Below are 14,798 nucleotides of genomic sequence, written 5' to 3' on the forward strand. Positions count from 1 at the left end.
GGTGGTTCTCACGGCTCCTCCCTTTCCTACGTTGAAAAACGAAGGAAGGAACTGGGATGTCTGCTTGGTTTCTGAAGACTCAGAGGGCAATGGGATATTTGGAGGAAGACGTGAGACCCCCCCCGTATATGCTAATGGTGAGAAGAACTACGATGCACTGCACACCAAGCTAGGCACGGGAGAAAACTTGGGGCCTGCCTGCCTCGGGGTGTTGGGGCACTTGAAATGAGGTTGTGAAACTAAACATTTGCATAAGAAATAATTAATTAGACCATATAACAACGTTTTCTGAGTAGGTATAGGTCCTGGCCAAAAGTTTAATGGAAGAAGAGATCAGCAAAAAAAAAAAAAAAAGTGCTCCGAGGAAGAGAAATTTTAGGGAAACCTGCAAGTGTCCTTACATGGGGCTCAGGGAGCAGAATGAGGCCCCTGGGTAGAACAGTCCAGTGGGCAAGGTTCAGCTTTGTGTAAGGGAGAGCATGTCAACAGTCAGGGGTCAGTGTCTTTCAGCCAAAAATCGTCAAATATGTCTGTGCCAGGCACCATGCTAGTGGGAGGAGGCGGAGTACACAGACAAAGAAGACACAGTGTCCACCCTCCAGAAATGTACTGGCTAAGGGAGGCTGACGTGAGAACAGAGCATTCCAGTATAACGTGGCTCATCCTGTAATAGTGGCTCTGTAGCCATGCGGCCCCATATGGTATTGGCCATGGAACCCTTGAAATGTGACTAGTCAGAATTGATATCTGCTGGAAGTGAAAATACACACCAGATGTTGAATGCATCCATTGAAGATGAGAAAAGAATAATCTTAATAATCTTTATTTTGCTTACATATTAAATTATAATATATTGGGTTAAATAATATATGTTATTAAAATTAATTTAACCTATTTCTTTAATTTTTAATGTGGCTACTAGAAAATGTAAAATTACATATGCAGCTTGCATTTGTGACTCACACTTTATTTCTATTGGCTAACAGCTCTCTGCAGGATATTGTGGCAGCATAGTTGAGGTAAGCGTTAGTACAATTTCCTAGAATTTATGAATCTAAGCTGAGCCTCGAAGGATGCGTAAGAGTGGCTAGGCATAGAAAAGTGGGAAGGGCAATCAGGTGGAGGCCAAACAGTGATCATCCATGTGGACAAATTAGAATTAGATCCCTATCTCACGCCATATACAAAAATTAACTCCAGGCACATTAAGGATTTAAATGAGAAAAACAATTTCTGTTTCTGCAGAATCTTTTCTAATGAATTTTATTCAAATCATTTACTTATTTTTGAGTAGGTATTTATTCACATAGTTCAGAACTCAAAAGCAGTAAAAGGTATCCAGCAAGAAAAAGCCCCCCTCACTCTGGCCTCTAGTCACCCAGTTCCACTCCCTGGATGCAGCCAATGCTAATCTTCTTGTGGACCTTTTCAGACATGTATTACACCTAGGCAAGAAAACACACACACACACACACACACACACACACACACACACACACACACATATATAAAACTTGCAAAATTATAAGTTTTAGAAGAAAATATAGATGGATACCTTTTTGACCTCTGGGTAGACAGAATTTCTTAAATAAGACACAAAAAACACAGATTATAAAAGAAAAGACTTACAAGTTGGTCACTGAAATAAAAAGAAAACTTGTTTCATGGACAGATGATATAAAACAAAGTGAAAAGATAAGGCTCACACTGGGAAAAAATATTTGTAACACATATAACAGGCAGAAAGATTACTAACTATATATTATAAAGCACTACAAATCAATAAGAGAAAAGAAAACTATTTGAAAGGAAAATAGGCCCAGGTAATTCACAGAAGAATCCTAAGTGGCCAATAAATTTAAAAGATGTTTTATCATCACTAGTAATCAGGGGACCGCAAATTAAAACCATAATAAGATTATATTTCATACTCATCAGGTTGACAAAATTTAAAGATCTGACAATATCGAGTGTTGGTGAGGATGTGGACAACCAGGATCTTGTATGCTCTTCTGGTGAGACTGTGTATCAGTACAACTACTTTGAAGAAAAATCTGGCAGTAAGTAGCAAAGTTGTTCATATCTGAATGTGGCAGCCCTGGCAGGTAAAGATGGGCAAGCTCAAACCCACAGCTCAGCAATTCCACTCCTAAGCACGTGAGCCGAAAAGATTCCCACATGGGTGCACCCGGAAGCACGTACAAGAATGTTAGAGCAGCTTTATTTGTACTGGCAAAAGAATGAATGCTACCTAAATATCTGTCAACAAGAGAATAGATAGAGGAAAAACCTACGGCCATAAAAATAATCCACTGAGAAGCCCCATATATCAACACAGATTTATCTCACAATCTGTATGTATAGTTTATGTATAGTTTAAATACATGCAAAACGTTTATGTATAGTTTAAATACATGCAAAACCATACCATATATCACTTAGGAATAAAAATGTATATGGTAAAAATTAAAGAAATGCAAGAAAATAATAGCCAAACTCAGGATGGTGTTTATGGGGACAGGAAATAGATTGGTGAAGAGTATCTAGGGCCGTAGCTATATTGAGAGTATTTCTTAAGTTGAAAAGTGGCATTATATTATTCCTTATACCTTTGTGTATGTCCTAATTACTTCATAAATTATAAAAAAAGATTTCTCTTTCCTCCTATGACCGTGAGGGGAGTGTGTCCTACTCCTCTTACAGGCCTTTGTTCCTGCAAACAGTCCCTCTCCTGCATAATCGCTGTGTCCTCTCTGCAGGATCTAAAGGATCATCCCACAACCTTCAAACATTCCCTATTACTCCCCTCTTTAAAAGAACCCCCCTTTCGCTACAGCCCCTACAGCTACTGCTGCATTTCCCTGTTCTCCCTCACAGCCACCCTGGAGCCTCCACTGCCTCAGCCCCCATTCTCTTCTCAACCCACTCCAGACTCGCTTCTGTGCCCAGCTCTCTTTTGCAACTGCTGTTGCCAAGTCCACGGAAGTGTTGACAGCCAAGTGGATCTCTCCGTCCTTGGCAGCAGGCAGATCCTCCCTCTTGAAACTCTGGCTCTCCACACCCTCTCGGATTTCTCCCCTCTTTGCTGCATCTTTTGTGTTCCTTTGCTGGCTTGGTCCTGGGACCCTTTCTCCTCTCTGCATCACTTCTTCGGTGATTTCAACCGGCTCCATGACTTTAAGGTCCCAAATATATAACCCAGCCCTGACCAAAACATCCAATTGCCCAGTTGACATCTCCATCTGGATGCCCAAAGAGTAAGATAAACAAATAATTTCTCATTCAAAGAGACACTTTTAAGAGCTAAAGGGGCACTATTAAGCTGGAACCACAGACATAACCCAGACGGTCCTGGACAAGCTGGGACATACGGTTACCTGACTCAGAGGCACTTCAGTACTCACATGTTCAAACTGGAAATCCCCGACCCGGCTTAACATCTGTCCCTCACTCTGCTTCCCGATTCAGTACAAGGCACTGCCACCTATCCATTTTCTCGAGACACAAACCCAGGAATTTGAACAATGAGCACAACCATCCTAACACTTTCTTTCCCCTCATCTCCCATATAATCTACCCACAAATTTCATAAAGTCTGCCTCGAAAATACATCTTAATTCTGACCATTTTCCTCCACTTGCACAGCCAGTACCCTCCACCAGGACTTCTCTGTCTCCTGCCTCCTCCTAACAGGTCTGTCCACTCCCACTTCTGTCCCTTGACAGCCTGTGCTTCACACAGCAGCGACGTGAGCCTTCTAGAGCTTAAATCACGCCATGGCACCTCTCAATTAGAAGCCTTCTGCAGTGAATGACGTATTGCCATACGCAGCAACACAGATGAATCTCACAAACATGAGGTTGAATGAAAGAAACTAGACACAAAAGAGCACAAACTATATGATTCCTATGATTTCTTTATATAATGTTCAAACACAGTGTGCTGGTTTGGATGTATTATGTCCCCCAAAACTCCATGTTCTTTGATGCAATCTTGTGGGGGCAGGCGTATTAGTGTTGATTAGGTTGGAACCTATTGATTGTTTCCATGGAGATGTGACTCAATCAACTGTGGGCAAGACCTTTGATTGGATAATTTCCATGGAGATGTTGCCCCACCCATTCAGGGTGGGTCTGAATTAAATCACTGGAGCCATATAAAAGAGAGCAGCTGTGCGTGACATTTGGAGAGCAACTGAGAGTGACGTTTTGAAGAGAAGCTGCAGCTAAGAGAGGACAAAACGCCCCAAGAGCAACATTTTGGAGAACGCCATTTTGAAACACAACCTGGGAGCAAGCGGACACCAGCCACGTGCCTCCCCAGCTAACAGAGTTTTTCCGGATGCCACTGGCTTTCCTTTGCTGAAGGTACCCTATTGTTGATTCCTTATCTTGGACACTTTATGGCTTTAAGACTGTAACTTTGTAACCAAATAAACCCCCTTTATAAAAGCCAATCCATTTCTGGTATTTTGCAAAATGGCAGCATTGGCAAACTGGAACACACAGGAAGAACTAATCCATTATGAGAAGTTGGGAGACTAAGTTCTCTTCCTGGATCTGGGTGCTGGGTACAGGGGGGTATTCGGTTTGTGAAAAATTCATTAAGCTCATGTACATTATGATTTGTGTGCTTTATATATGTATATTATGTTTCAATTTAAAAATTTAAAACAAAACCTCCCTTTCAGTAGCTTCCCTTTGTACCCCAGCCTACCTCACCAGTGTCATCTTGCAGTTTGTTCTCTGGCTGGTCGCACTCAGCCACAGCGGGCTTCTTTCTCTTTCTCCAAGGATGCAAGCTCTTTTCTGCCTCAGGGCCTTTGCGCTGGCTGTTCCCTCTTCCCAAACACTCTTCCCCTGACTCTCTGAATGGTCAGGTCCTTATCATCCACCTCTCAGCTCAAATGTCACTTCCCCTGATCTCTCCAACCAGAGTAGGTCTTTCCCAGTTACTCAGAACCACAAAACTCACGAATTTCCTTTATGGCACTTTTTGTTCTGTATACTGTAGTTTGTGTTTTTATTCATTTGCTGGTTTATGGTCCAAGCCACCCCACCACCAAATTTAGCCTCTGGGTGAGTATGGATCTTGACTGCTTGTTTGTTGTCTCATCCCAGAATTTGGTGCACCGCCGGGCACATGGGGTGCACTCAATAAGGACGTGCAGGCTGGAGGATGGAGTGAGGGCAGCAAGACAGGGGAGGAAGAGCCCAGGGGCAATGGCAGTGACCCTAAGAAGTGATGATGAGGCCCAGGCCAGGGCCCTGGGAGCAGAAAAGGGGAGGAAGAGAGAGCCAAGAAACACCTGGAAGGTACAATAACCTTGGCAGGCATGGGGATCTAACCTTCCAGCAACTTCTTACACTCAGGATAAAAACCATGTTTACAATGTTCTTAAAGCTTTGCATGGTCTGTCCCTGCCCACCGCGCCCCTCCACTCCAGCCCCATGCATCTCGCTCATCTTGAAGTCTGCAGACACGCTCAGGAACTCTGCACTCGACATTCTCTCTGCCAGGAAGCTCGTCCCCAAAACTTCCACGACACCCTCACTCACCTCTGTCAGGTCTCATCTTGGCTCAGTGTCACCTTGTCAACGAGGCCTTCCCTCCTAACATTCCCTATCCCCCCTCTTTCCCTGCTTTATTTTCCACCGGAGCTCTTATCACCCTCTGACATACTATGTGTTTCACTTGTCTGTTTATTACCCATCTTCCCACACTGCTGGTAAGAAACAAGGGTCCATCCCAGGTCTCTCTGACCCCAAGGCACTTGCTCTCAACCACTACACTTCGGGGCCACAGGTGGCTGCTGCCACATGGCACCCTGCGCCCACAGCCAACCCCACCAAGAAGCATGCCCACCCACACCCACACCCATGCTGCCCCCGGGTCCTGGGTCTTGGCACAGTGGGAGGCATCAGCCCTGTGCCAAGCTGCCCTCAACTGCCGCCCCCAAACCCTCAGGTGCTGACAGCTTCCAGCTGGTGCCGGTGCTCCAGGCAGCCTGTCCCCGCCTGGCAGGCACCAGCTCCTGGCAGAGGGGCCGGTGTGTAATTAGAAACTCCACAACTCCCTAATTGCCAGTTCTTCTCCCAAACCCGGAGGCTGGTGCTATTCTGAGCCAGCCTTGTTGCTGGCTGCCTAAGGCATGTAGAGGGGACAGGCTGCGAGCAGAGCCAGCCTGGTGGAGGTGGCCCTGGAGGGGGCTGGCATGGGAGGGCTACACAATGGAGTGGGGTCTGGTGAGTGGCTGGCGAGACCAAACGTGGCACAGAGGGGAGCTGTCCCGTTTGCAGTCGGCCTCTCCGGTAGGCCCTGGAGCCTCCTCTGGGCCTTGCTCCCACCCATGCCAGAACAGTGACATCAGACCAGCCTGGCCCATTCATTCTTTATTCAGGTGGCGTAAAAATCACTACAAAAACTTTACAAAAGAGGCTTTGGGAGCTAACGAGGCCCTTCCCTGCCTCAGCCCCGAAGCTTCCATGCAGAAGAGGAAGGCAGGAGAGAGGAAGGAAGGGAAAAGCTGGCAGTGTTGGCATCTCCAGGGACCAGCAGGGAGGCCAGGGTGACAGGGCAGCAGGGGAGTGGACTGGGGCCTGGCAGGGAGGGCATCCCCAGCTTTCTGCCAGTGAGGTCACAGTCAGGCCATGTCACATTCCCAACCTCCTTGTACAGAGCAGGACACAAGTCCCAAGAGGACAGTGCTCTGCCCCCAGGGCCACCACCAGGGCCCGTCTTCCCTCTGCCCAGTCAGGGTGTCCTGAGAGACACCCAAAGGCAGCCTGTCCCTCCTGTGCTTCCCTCACTTGTAAACAAAGGTGGAGGTGCCCCAGCTGACTTGGGGAATAACCTAACCTACCTCACTGACAGAACTGGATCCACAGCTGCCCTCCCACCCGGGCCCCCCGAAAGCACAGCCTCTGAGCCCCTTTGGAAGAAATGATGCAGGATCAAGGCGCAGGATTTCCCTGATGCCCGTCCTCCTCCCAGCCCCACCCCAGCCCAAACTCCCCAAGAGGAGACGGGAGAGATTGGCTCCTCCCCGCCCCACCCACTGCCCGCCTAGGCCCCGCCCCTCGGCCCCCAAGCTGGCTGGAATGAGTCACTTGAATTGAGAGGCGTGTCCAGGCCGGGACTCGGGGTGCTGGCGGCCGCAGCCCCTCACTTGGGGCTGCTGGGTTGGGAGTAAACCTCCTCCTCCGAGGGGGGAGCAAGTTTCAAGTCAGGAACCAAGAGCTTGTCTCCGCGGTGGAAGGGCTTCCGGTTCCAGAAGGGGACCCTGTTGTCGGGGGAATCCTGCTGCTCCTTGCGCTCCCGCTTTGCGTTAGGGTTGGGGTTTCTCACGCTGCCCACGAAGAGGGGCAGGCCCGTGTGGTCCTCGCAGATGAAGAAGAGGAAGGGGCGGTTCACGCTGAAGGAGAAGAGGGACATGCGGGACATGGCCGTGCTGGTTGCCGCCGCCGCCTCCACGCCGGCCTCGCCGAGCTCCAGGGTGGACTGATGCTGCACGCTGGACACCACCAGGCTGTGGTCGGAGATCCCACGCAGGTCTGGGGCCTGGAACAGCTCCTCTAGGCCTGCCGGGGGCAGGAGACCACTGGTCAGAGCGGCCCTCTGCCCACCGCTGCCTGGACCTGCCTGCGAGGGTGTGGGGCACCCGGCTAGGGAGCGCCAGAACCCACAGATCTCTGGCTAACCCCTGTTTAACCTTCAAGTCTCAGCTGTAATGTCACTTCCTCCAGGAAGCCTTCCCTGATTGCCTGCTCCAAAGTCCAGACTAGGTGGCTTTTCAATGTCCTCCCGCAGCTCCCCTCTCTATCTTATCACTGTGCTGAATTCTAAGGGCCTGGTTCCCTGTCTGCCCACACTATTGGATGGAGCTCTTCGCACACGGTGTGCTCCCAGTGCCCAGTGCAGTGCCTGGCACATAGGAGACACTTAGTAAATGGCTGATGGGTGAATGCATCTCCTTAATGTTGTGACACCCCAGCTTCTCTTCTTCCTCATTCCAGAAGAACCAGCAAGGCTCGCAGGCCACCCCGGGCCCTCCACCTGGGTCTTTTTGATTTTCAGTCTTGAGCAGAGCAGGTCTCCATTCCCTGCACTGCCCCAGCCCACTCCAGGACAAAGGGGCTCAAATCAAACCTCCTCACCCTCCCTAAGCCCCAGAAAAGTCCAGAACACAAGTCTAGCTCTGACCCAGACCCTCTAGCAGCTGGGGGCTTCTTCCTCACCCACACTGACCCAGTCTCCTTACCCATCTGGCTAAGGGTGGCCACGAGGTCCAGCTGGTGCTTCAGATGCAGCTTGGGCAGCCGGACCTCGGTGGGCCTCTCACGCAGCAAGGGCTGGTGCAGGGTGTCCCAGCTCAGGTTGGCCAGCACCTGGGACACGTTCCATTCAAACTGGCTGGGCACAATGACCACAAAGCTCATGTTGTTCTTGAAGGGGAACTGGGCCACCTGCAAACAAAGGAGGGAGACAACGTGAGGACAGGGAAGCCCCCAACCTAGGCGGGGGTCTGGGACAGCCTGTGCCTTTGAGACAGATGAACTGGGGTCCAGTCCTTTCTTACTGGGTGTGTGCTTCACCTTGCTGAGCCTTTGTTTCCTCATCTGTGAAATGGTGTGACATTGCCTGCCACCCTGCAGGCTGACATGTGATCCATGAGATAACACTTTTCAAAGCTTCAGCAGAGTGTCTGCACACAGGTGGTGCTCAGTAAGTGCTGTGTTTTTTCTGTCCGTCTGCAACCAGCTAGTTGTGCAATGGGGTGAGGAATCCCCTGCCTTCACCCAGCAGTTGCTCCATGTGCACAGTGGATGGGATCATGGTTTTCAAACTGCCCCTGGGATCTGTGGAGGAGCCCCTGAAATGGGGGGTTCCTCCCCAGCCCTCTTACAACTTCAACCCAAATGACTGTGCTTAGCTATGATTGGGGGTAAGGTTCCATTTGAAAGGGGTTTCTGCAGCTAAAGAAGTGTCTCTTTGCATCTGGGACCCTGTACTGGTCCTGGCTGCCTGTGCCCACCTGCAAAATTTCTGAGGAAGAAGAAGGCTGAAGATGACAAGGAAATGGAGGGGCAAAGGAGGAAGAAAGGGTGGGCAAGGACAACCTGGAAGGGAGGACCTGCAGGAAGAAAAGAACTGGTGGGGGGTGAACCAGCCAGCCCTCCTTTCAGGGCAAACTGGAGAGAAGCCAGGATGCCACTCCTAGGGCCTGCCTGGCCCACAGCCCCCTCTCAGGAGGGCTGCTGGGCCACTCGCCTGCCTCGTGCTCGCCTTGTGAAACCAACACTGCCGGCTCAGGGCTCAGAAGCAAGGGAGTCAGCACCCAAGACAGCTAGCTGTGGAACTCTACCCAACCAGCATGTTCCAAGCAGGAAGCTGACAAATCCAACCCAGCTGGGTCCTCCATCCTAAGGAGCACTGCTACTTGGTGCACAACCCGTCACCCAGGTCGTGGCTCCCAGGCCTGCAGTTGCTGAGCCCCTAAGGGGATTCATGGCTGCTGGGTGGTCCCTGTGCTACAATAAACCCACATCCCCAAGGTCACCTGGGTCTCAACTCCATGTCTTTCCTTAGAGAATTCCCCTCCCCCACTAGTCCACCTAAATCACCTTCCCAGTCACTAACAGATCACCTTCCTTTTTTTGGTTTTCCCTTCACAGCATTTACCAGTCTGAAATTGTGGCATTGACATACGTTTGCCGTGCATTGTATGTCTTCCCTCCTAAGGGCAGAGACCCCGTCTCTCTTGTGCACCACTAAATCCTGCATGCCTAGAACAGTATCTGGTACAAAGTCAAGGTCCTACATATTTTTGTTGAATAAATGAAACTTTAAGAGCCTGCAATCTAAGTGGGAGCACAGAGGACCTTCAGAGCTGCCAGCCCCAGGGATGTGACTGCCCAATGGAGTGACCCCCTCCCCCGGCCTCACCCCTGTACCTGCTCCACCTGCCCCACAGCCTGCCCACTCCCTCCCTGCTTCCCAGCACCCAGGCTCAGCCCGGGCAACCAAGGGTGACCTGAATCTCAGGCTGCTCCAGCAAGATCCAGCGCAGAGGGTACTTGTGGGCATGCATCATGTCCACTGGCACTGTGAACTGCTCATCCAGGTGGAAGGTGTCTCTCTGGGTGAGGCTCGCATCAAACTTGCTCCTCCAGAAACCTGCATCCATGCAGAGGTCAGGGGCCACGTGGGCTGGCACCAGGGTGGGCTTTACATCACCAGCCTCTTCCCCATCCTACCCAGGACCGATAGGAGGGACAAGAGATGGGGGTCAAGCCCCCAGGGGTGCAGTGCCAATTGACACCCAGATGATCTGGGGCCTCTTCCCTGCAGCATCTTTCAAACTGGGCTTGCATTCTCCCTTCCCCTGCAACAGTCCTAGGGGCCTCCCCCTGCGTCTTTTTCATGCCCCCTTCCTCTGATGCTACCTTCTCCACAACCCCACGGCCACCCAGTCCCTGGGTCCCTCCCCATACTCCACTACCTGTCCCCTGCCCGCCTCCCCCAAGCAACAACCCAGAGAGCCCCCTGTCTCACAGCCCAGGTCTGAAGAGGAAAAGGGACCCTCAGAAAAAAGTCTGCAGGGTCCAGCTCAGCCCACAGGGCGAGGGAGAGAAAGTGAGGGCGGGGGGGCTGCCAGGGTGGGGATTCTAGAAGAGGAGGATCGCACCCTGGAAGTGGATGGCATTGAGGAGCAGCAACACGGTGTTCTCTGGCAGCTCTGAGAGGAAATGCTCAATCTTCCCATCCGTGGCCTCCTTCACCCACTGGTTGATGTTCGCCAGGTCATCTCCCTGCCTTCCCGTCAGGCTCATGGGCTTGGCGCCAAAGAGCTGTTCCGACTGTTCCAGGAAATCCTCTTTGATGGGAAATTCTACACGGAAGGAGCCACAAGCTATCCACCAGGCTCAGGGCCCTGCTGGGCAGAGGACCCTGTCCCCGCCAGGCCAAGCCCATCTTCCACACTCCTAGCCATCTGCAGGGTACTGCCGAGGCAGTGCCCTGCCCTCGGCACCTACCTTTCTGCAGGTACATCCTGGCAGCCAATCGGAATGCCTCAGGGCCCAAGTCCTGGTAGAGGCGGCTCAGTAGGTGGGGGAGGCAGGGCCCCACGTCTGCGTGCAGCGCCTGCTGCAACCTCTGAAGCGTCTGGTTCCGAGCACCTGGATGGGACCACATGGGCTGTGGCCCGGGCTGGGGGTTCTTCCCCACCCCCACCTAGTTACTCTTGGAACCCCACGAGGAGCCCACCCACAGCACCACCAACCCTCCACCCATGTCCATCGAACCGGACTGAGTGACACGTTCCTGGAGTTCCAACATCTCTGCTACTGGCAAGCTGGGTCACCTCACAACACGCAAGTTGCTTTCCCTCTCCGGGCCTCAGCTTCCCACAGAGAGAGATACTGTAGCTATGAAACTCTTGCATAAAAATCACCAGGGAACTTTGAATATGCAGATCCCTGGGCCCCGGCCCCAGGAGTCTGATTCAGAAGGACTGGTGATGCGGCCCAGAAATCTGCATTTTCACCAAACACCCACGTGATCCTGATGGAGCAGCCACCCACAGATAACCTCTGGGACGGTGGGTTCCTGCTGGCCTCCCAGCCCTGCCAGTCTTTCAGGTGCTGCCACGGTACCTAGCGCCAGGTGAGACAATGCCAGGGCCACGCTCAGGGGTGACAGGATGAGATTGGGGCTGGTGGACCTCTGGGCCACCAAGGAGAACAGGTCTGTGGTGAAGGCCATCAGGGCCTGGGCCAGCCTGCGGGTCTGCTCCAGAGTTGGGGCCCCTTTGCAGTCTGCTGGGACCCTCTTCAAGACAGGGAGCAGTGGCAGTGGGGTAAAGGGGTTGGCTTCAGGCTCTGTGTTGAATGCCGTCTCCAAAGCCCCGGTGTCTGGGGGCGGCACGACCTTGTTCCCGTCCTGAGGGAAGAGGGCGGCACGTGGTGGGCACTGGCACTTTGGGCACTTGGCCGCTGTGTTCCTTCCAACCCTGACCTTGGGGCTCCCAGACGCCAAAGCCTCCGCCTCCGCCTCCCAGCCACGCCCCCCGGTTCCCCGGCCCCTGGTGATTGGCCCGCCTCCCTCTGGCCCCGCCCACTCTTCCCCAGCCCCACCTGGTTGTACCTGGTTGTCCAGATGGAGGAAGACAAGCGGGGACAGCCTCTCCTGGTTCTGCCCGTCCATCAGCTGAGGAAAGGAGGCGGCTGATGGGAAGCGCCCTTCGCGCAGGGCCCCGCCCCGCACAAGCCCCAGGGGAGACCTTCCTCCCCGTCACACACGCCGCACCCCCCAGTACCTCCTGGCCCAAGGGCTCCACGGCGCTCACAGGAGAGAACTGATGAGAAAGGGATGGGGAGGCAGACGCACCCCTCAGAGCCAAACCCTCCCCCGGCTTCCAACCCCCTCCTCCTGCCCCCAGCTCCTCTGGCTGTCCCCCCAAGCCTCCTCTCCCCTCCCCCCCAGCCCCTCAGGCTCTCCCACCCCAGCCCCCTCTTCTCCCCCCTCCCCAGCTCCTCTGGCTGTCCCACCCCAGCCCCCTCCTCCTGCCGCCCCAAGCCCCTCTGGCTCTCCCACCCCGGCCTCCCCAGCCTCTACTTCAACTTGACAGAACCCTCCACCACCACCACCACCACCGCCGCCGCCACCAGGACCCAGCCTCACCATGGAGAAGGGGCCTTGCAGGCAGGACAAGCTGAGCAGCAGGAACCCCCGGAGTAGCGCCATGTTCCTGTCAGGACAGGAAGCCTCAGCGCCCACCGCTCGCCCCCGCACCCGGCCCTCCGCATCCCACCCACCCGCTCGCTGATGCGCAGACTCCCCAGCAGCAGCGGGACACACACCCACACGCCCAAAACGCTCTCGGAGGGGTCGCCCCCACATGACTTTTTGTTTCCCGTATTTTTTCTGTTTTTTCATAATTCCTGCACTGAGACTGTTTGGTTAATAAGAGATACCAATTATTAAAACAAACCCAAAAAGTCCTCATTCTTCAACGCCTGGTGTTTTGAGTCAAACCTGGGTTGGAATCCAGGCCCTGCCTCCTGCCAGGGGGCCTTGGGCACCTCCCTTAACTTTCCTGGGCTTTGCCTTATTTTGTAAAAAGGTGGCAAATGTCCCTACTCCTCCTACATGTGTCATGAGGACCAAATTGAGACAGCCTTTGTAAACCTGGAGCAAGCACAACGCCTGGCACTCAGTTAATGCCTGTTGCCAGCCAAGTGCAAGACCCCCTCCTCCAGGAAGCCTGCCCTGAAGCCCCTCCACACTAGGTCCCCTCACCAGAGCTCCTAGCCAACCTGCTGTACCTTTGTCCAGTCTTTCTCAGGCTGGTCTGTCTTGCACAGGTGGACAGGCTTGTGTGGCCCAAGGCACCTGGACACAGGCAGATGGTGGGATGGCTGGAGAGCTGCCTTGTTGACCCAGCAGGACAGCCCAGTGAAAAACTTTGGCCAGAGCCCTGAACTTACGGGAATCACAGACCTCTCTCTGTACCCTGCCCCAGGCCAGCTCTGCAAAGCTAGGATAGCAGGTGGGGACTGGCAGGTCATGGCTTGGAGGAGGATAAATCAGGGCCAGTCCATCTGGAGGATCCTACAATCATCCCTGTCCCCCCCAACCACCACCACCGCCACACACAAAGGCTGTTGCCCAGGGCCCTGAGCATCATCCTGGGCTCTGGAATCTTCCAGGCAAGAAAAGGCCTCCAGTTTTCAAGTCCCAGAGGGAAACACTGAATCCTTCCCTCCCCAACCCACACCCCCACCTCCAGCTTTGGCTCCTCAGCACCCTGGGGGGCTGGTGAACTAAAAGCCTCTTGAAGAAATTCAGCCCAGACCCCCTCAGCCGGGTGACCAGCTCCCATCCTCTCTCCTGCCCCAAGGAGCAGGCCAACCCCCCCCCCCCCCAACCCATACCTCTGCGTGCTCCTTGCTGCTGTACGCGATATTCCGGGCCTTCCTCTGGGGCTCCCCACGCTCTGCCCAGGCTCCAACCCATCCAGCCTGGCCCTCCCCTCCCACCAGGACCTTTGCTCTTAGCCAACCCCTTTTCAGATAGCTTTCTATTCTGGTAAATATTGACCTGCACATCCGGTTAAACATTGAAATCAGGGCCAGGTGCCCCTTTCCATCCTTTTCCCACCACAGCATCAAATTCTGGGACAGCCAACCCAACCCCCCGTGGGTTCCGGACCCACCTGGGTCTGCAGAAAGGAGGTTCAGGAGGGGATGGTTGAGGAGGCTGATCTGGCCAATCAAGAGGGCAGATCCAGGAAGAGCGGGAGGCTGGCGCTACGGCAAGCCTTCAGCAACCCCACGAGGTGGGGATTATCCCTGGCTTAAGCCAGGCTTGGAGAAGTGACGTGACCCACCCAAGGACACAGAGCTGGGCCCAGAGCCACTGCCCGTTTCCCGCTTCCAGTGTCCTCTCCTCTCCCCTGCCAGCTGCCACCCCCCTCCTGAGGGGAGGCAGGGGAAGCAGCGGGAGGCTGTGCAGGGAACCCGGGATGGGATACCCACCCCTGAACCTCGCAAGCCAGGATCTTGGTTGGCTGCCTTCACCCTGGACCCGGCTGGGGAGAGAAGAGATGCCAAGGATGCAGTGTCTCCAGCATCGGACCGTGTCGGAGCAATGCCCTCCTTATCCTCCTCAGAGTGAAAGCTTCCGGAAACTGGCTGGCAGGAACCAGAAGCCCCCTACCCTGTGCCACCCAAAGAGAGTGACTGGGCTGCCACCCTACCCTCCTGCACCCGTCGCCCTCCTCGCTGCTGAGTCTC

At 53.5% G+C, this 14,798-nt stretch overlaps 1 protein-coding gene and 1 long non-coding RNA gene across 5 annotated transcripts; one reads left to right on the forward strand and one right to left on the reverse strand.

Moving 5' to 3' along the window:
* The first annotated feature begins 32 nt into the window (after positions 1–32).
* Positions 33–4,021, forward strand: LOC119514338. Of its 3 annotated transcripts, none has more exons than XR_005212798.1 (4): positions 33–137; positions 987–1,019; positions 1,939–2,060; positions 3,694–4,021. It is a non-coding gene; the product is annotated as an uncharacterized LOC119514338 (long non-coding RNA). The 3 variants fall into 3 exon arrangements; XR_005212796.1 differs by having other exon boundaries at positions 3,726–4,021; XR_005212797.1 differs by lacking the exon at positions 987–1,019 and having other exon boundaries at positions 42–137; positions 3,726–4,021.
* Positions 4,022–6,379: 2,358 nt separating this feature from the next.
* On the reverse strand, positions 6,380–14,031 carry SERPINF2 (serpin family F member 2). Of its 2 annotated transcripts, XM_037810236.1 has the most exons (11): positions 13,938–14,031; positions 13,329–13,395; positions 12,685–12,751; positions 12,320–12,358; positions 12,148–12,210; positions 11,658–11,943; positions 11,037–11,180; positions 10,688–10,891; positions 10,034–10,176; positions 8,261–8,465; positions 6,380–7,580 (listed from the first exon to the last, which is right to left on the reverse strand). In XM_037810236.1, the coding sequence occupies exons 1-11, from the start codon at positions 14,017–14,019 to the stop codon at positions 7,165–7,167; spliced, it is 1,716 nt and encodes a 571-aa protein (XP_037666164.1). In that variant the 5' UTR covers positions 14,020–14,031; the 3' UTR covers positions 6,380–7,164. The 2 variants fall into 2 exon arrangements, with proteins under 2 accessions (XP_037666164.1, XP_037666165.1); XM_037810237.1 differs by lacking the exon at positions 13,329–13,395 and having other exon boundaries at positions 13,938–14,028.
* Between the last annotated feature and the right edge of the window lie 767 nt (positions 14,032–14,798).

This window comes from Choloepus didactylus, chromosome 18 (assembly GCF_015220235.1).
Source record: "Choloepus didactylus isolate mChoDid1 chromosome 18, mChoDid1.pri, whole genome shotgun sequence".
In the NCBI taxonomy this organism is placed as follows: domain Eukaryota; kingdom Metazoa; phylum Chordata; class Mammalia; order Pilosa; family Megalonychidae; genus Choloepus; species Choloepus didactylus.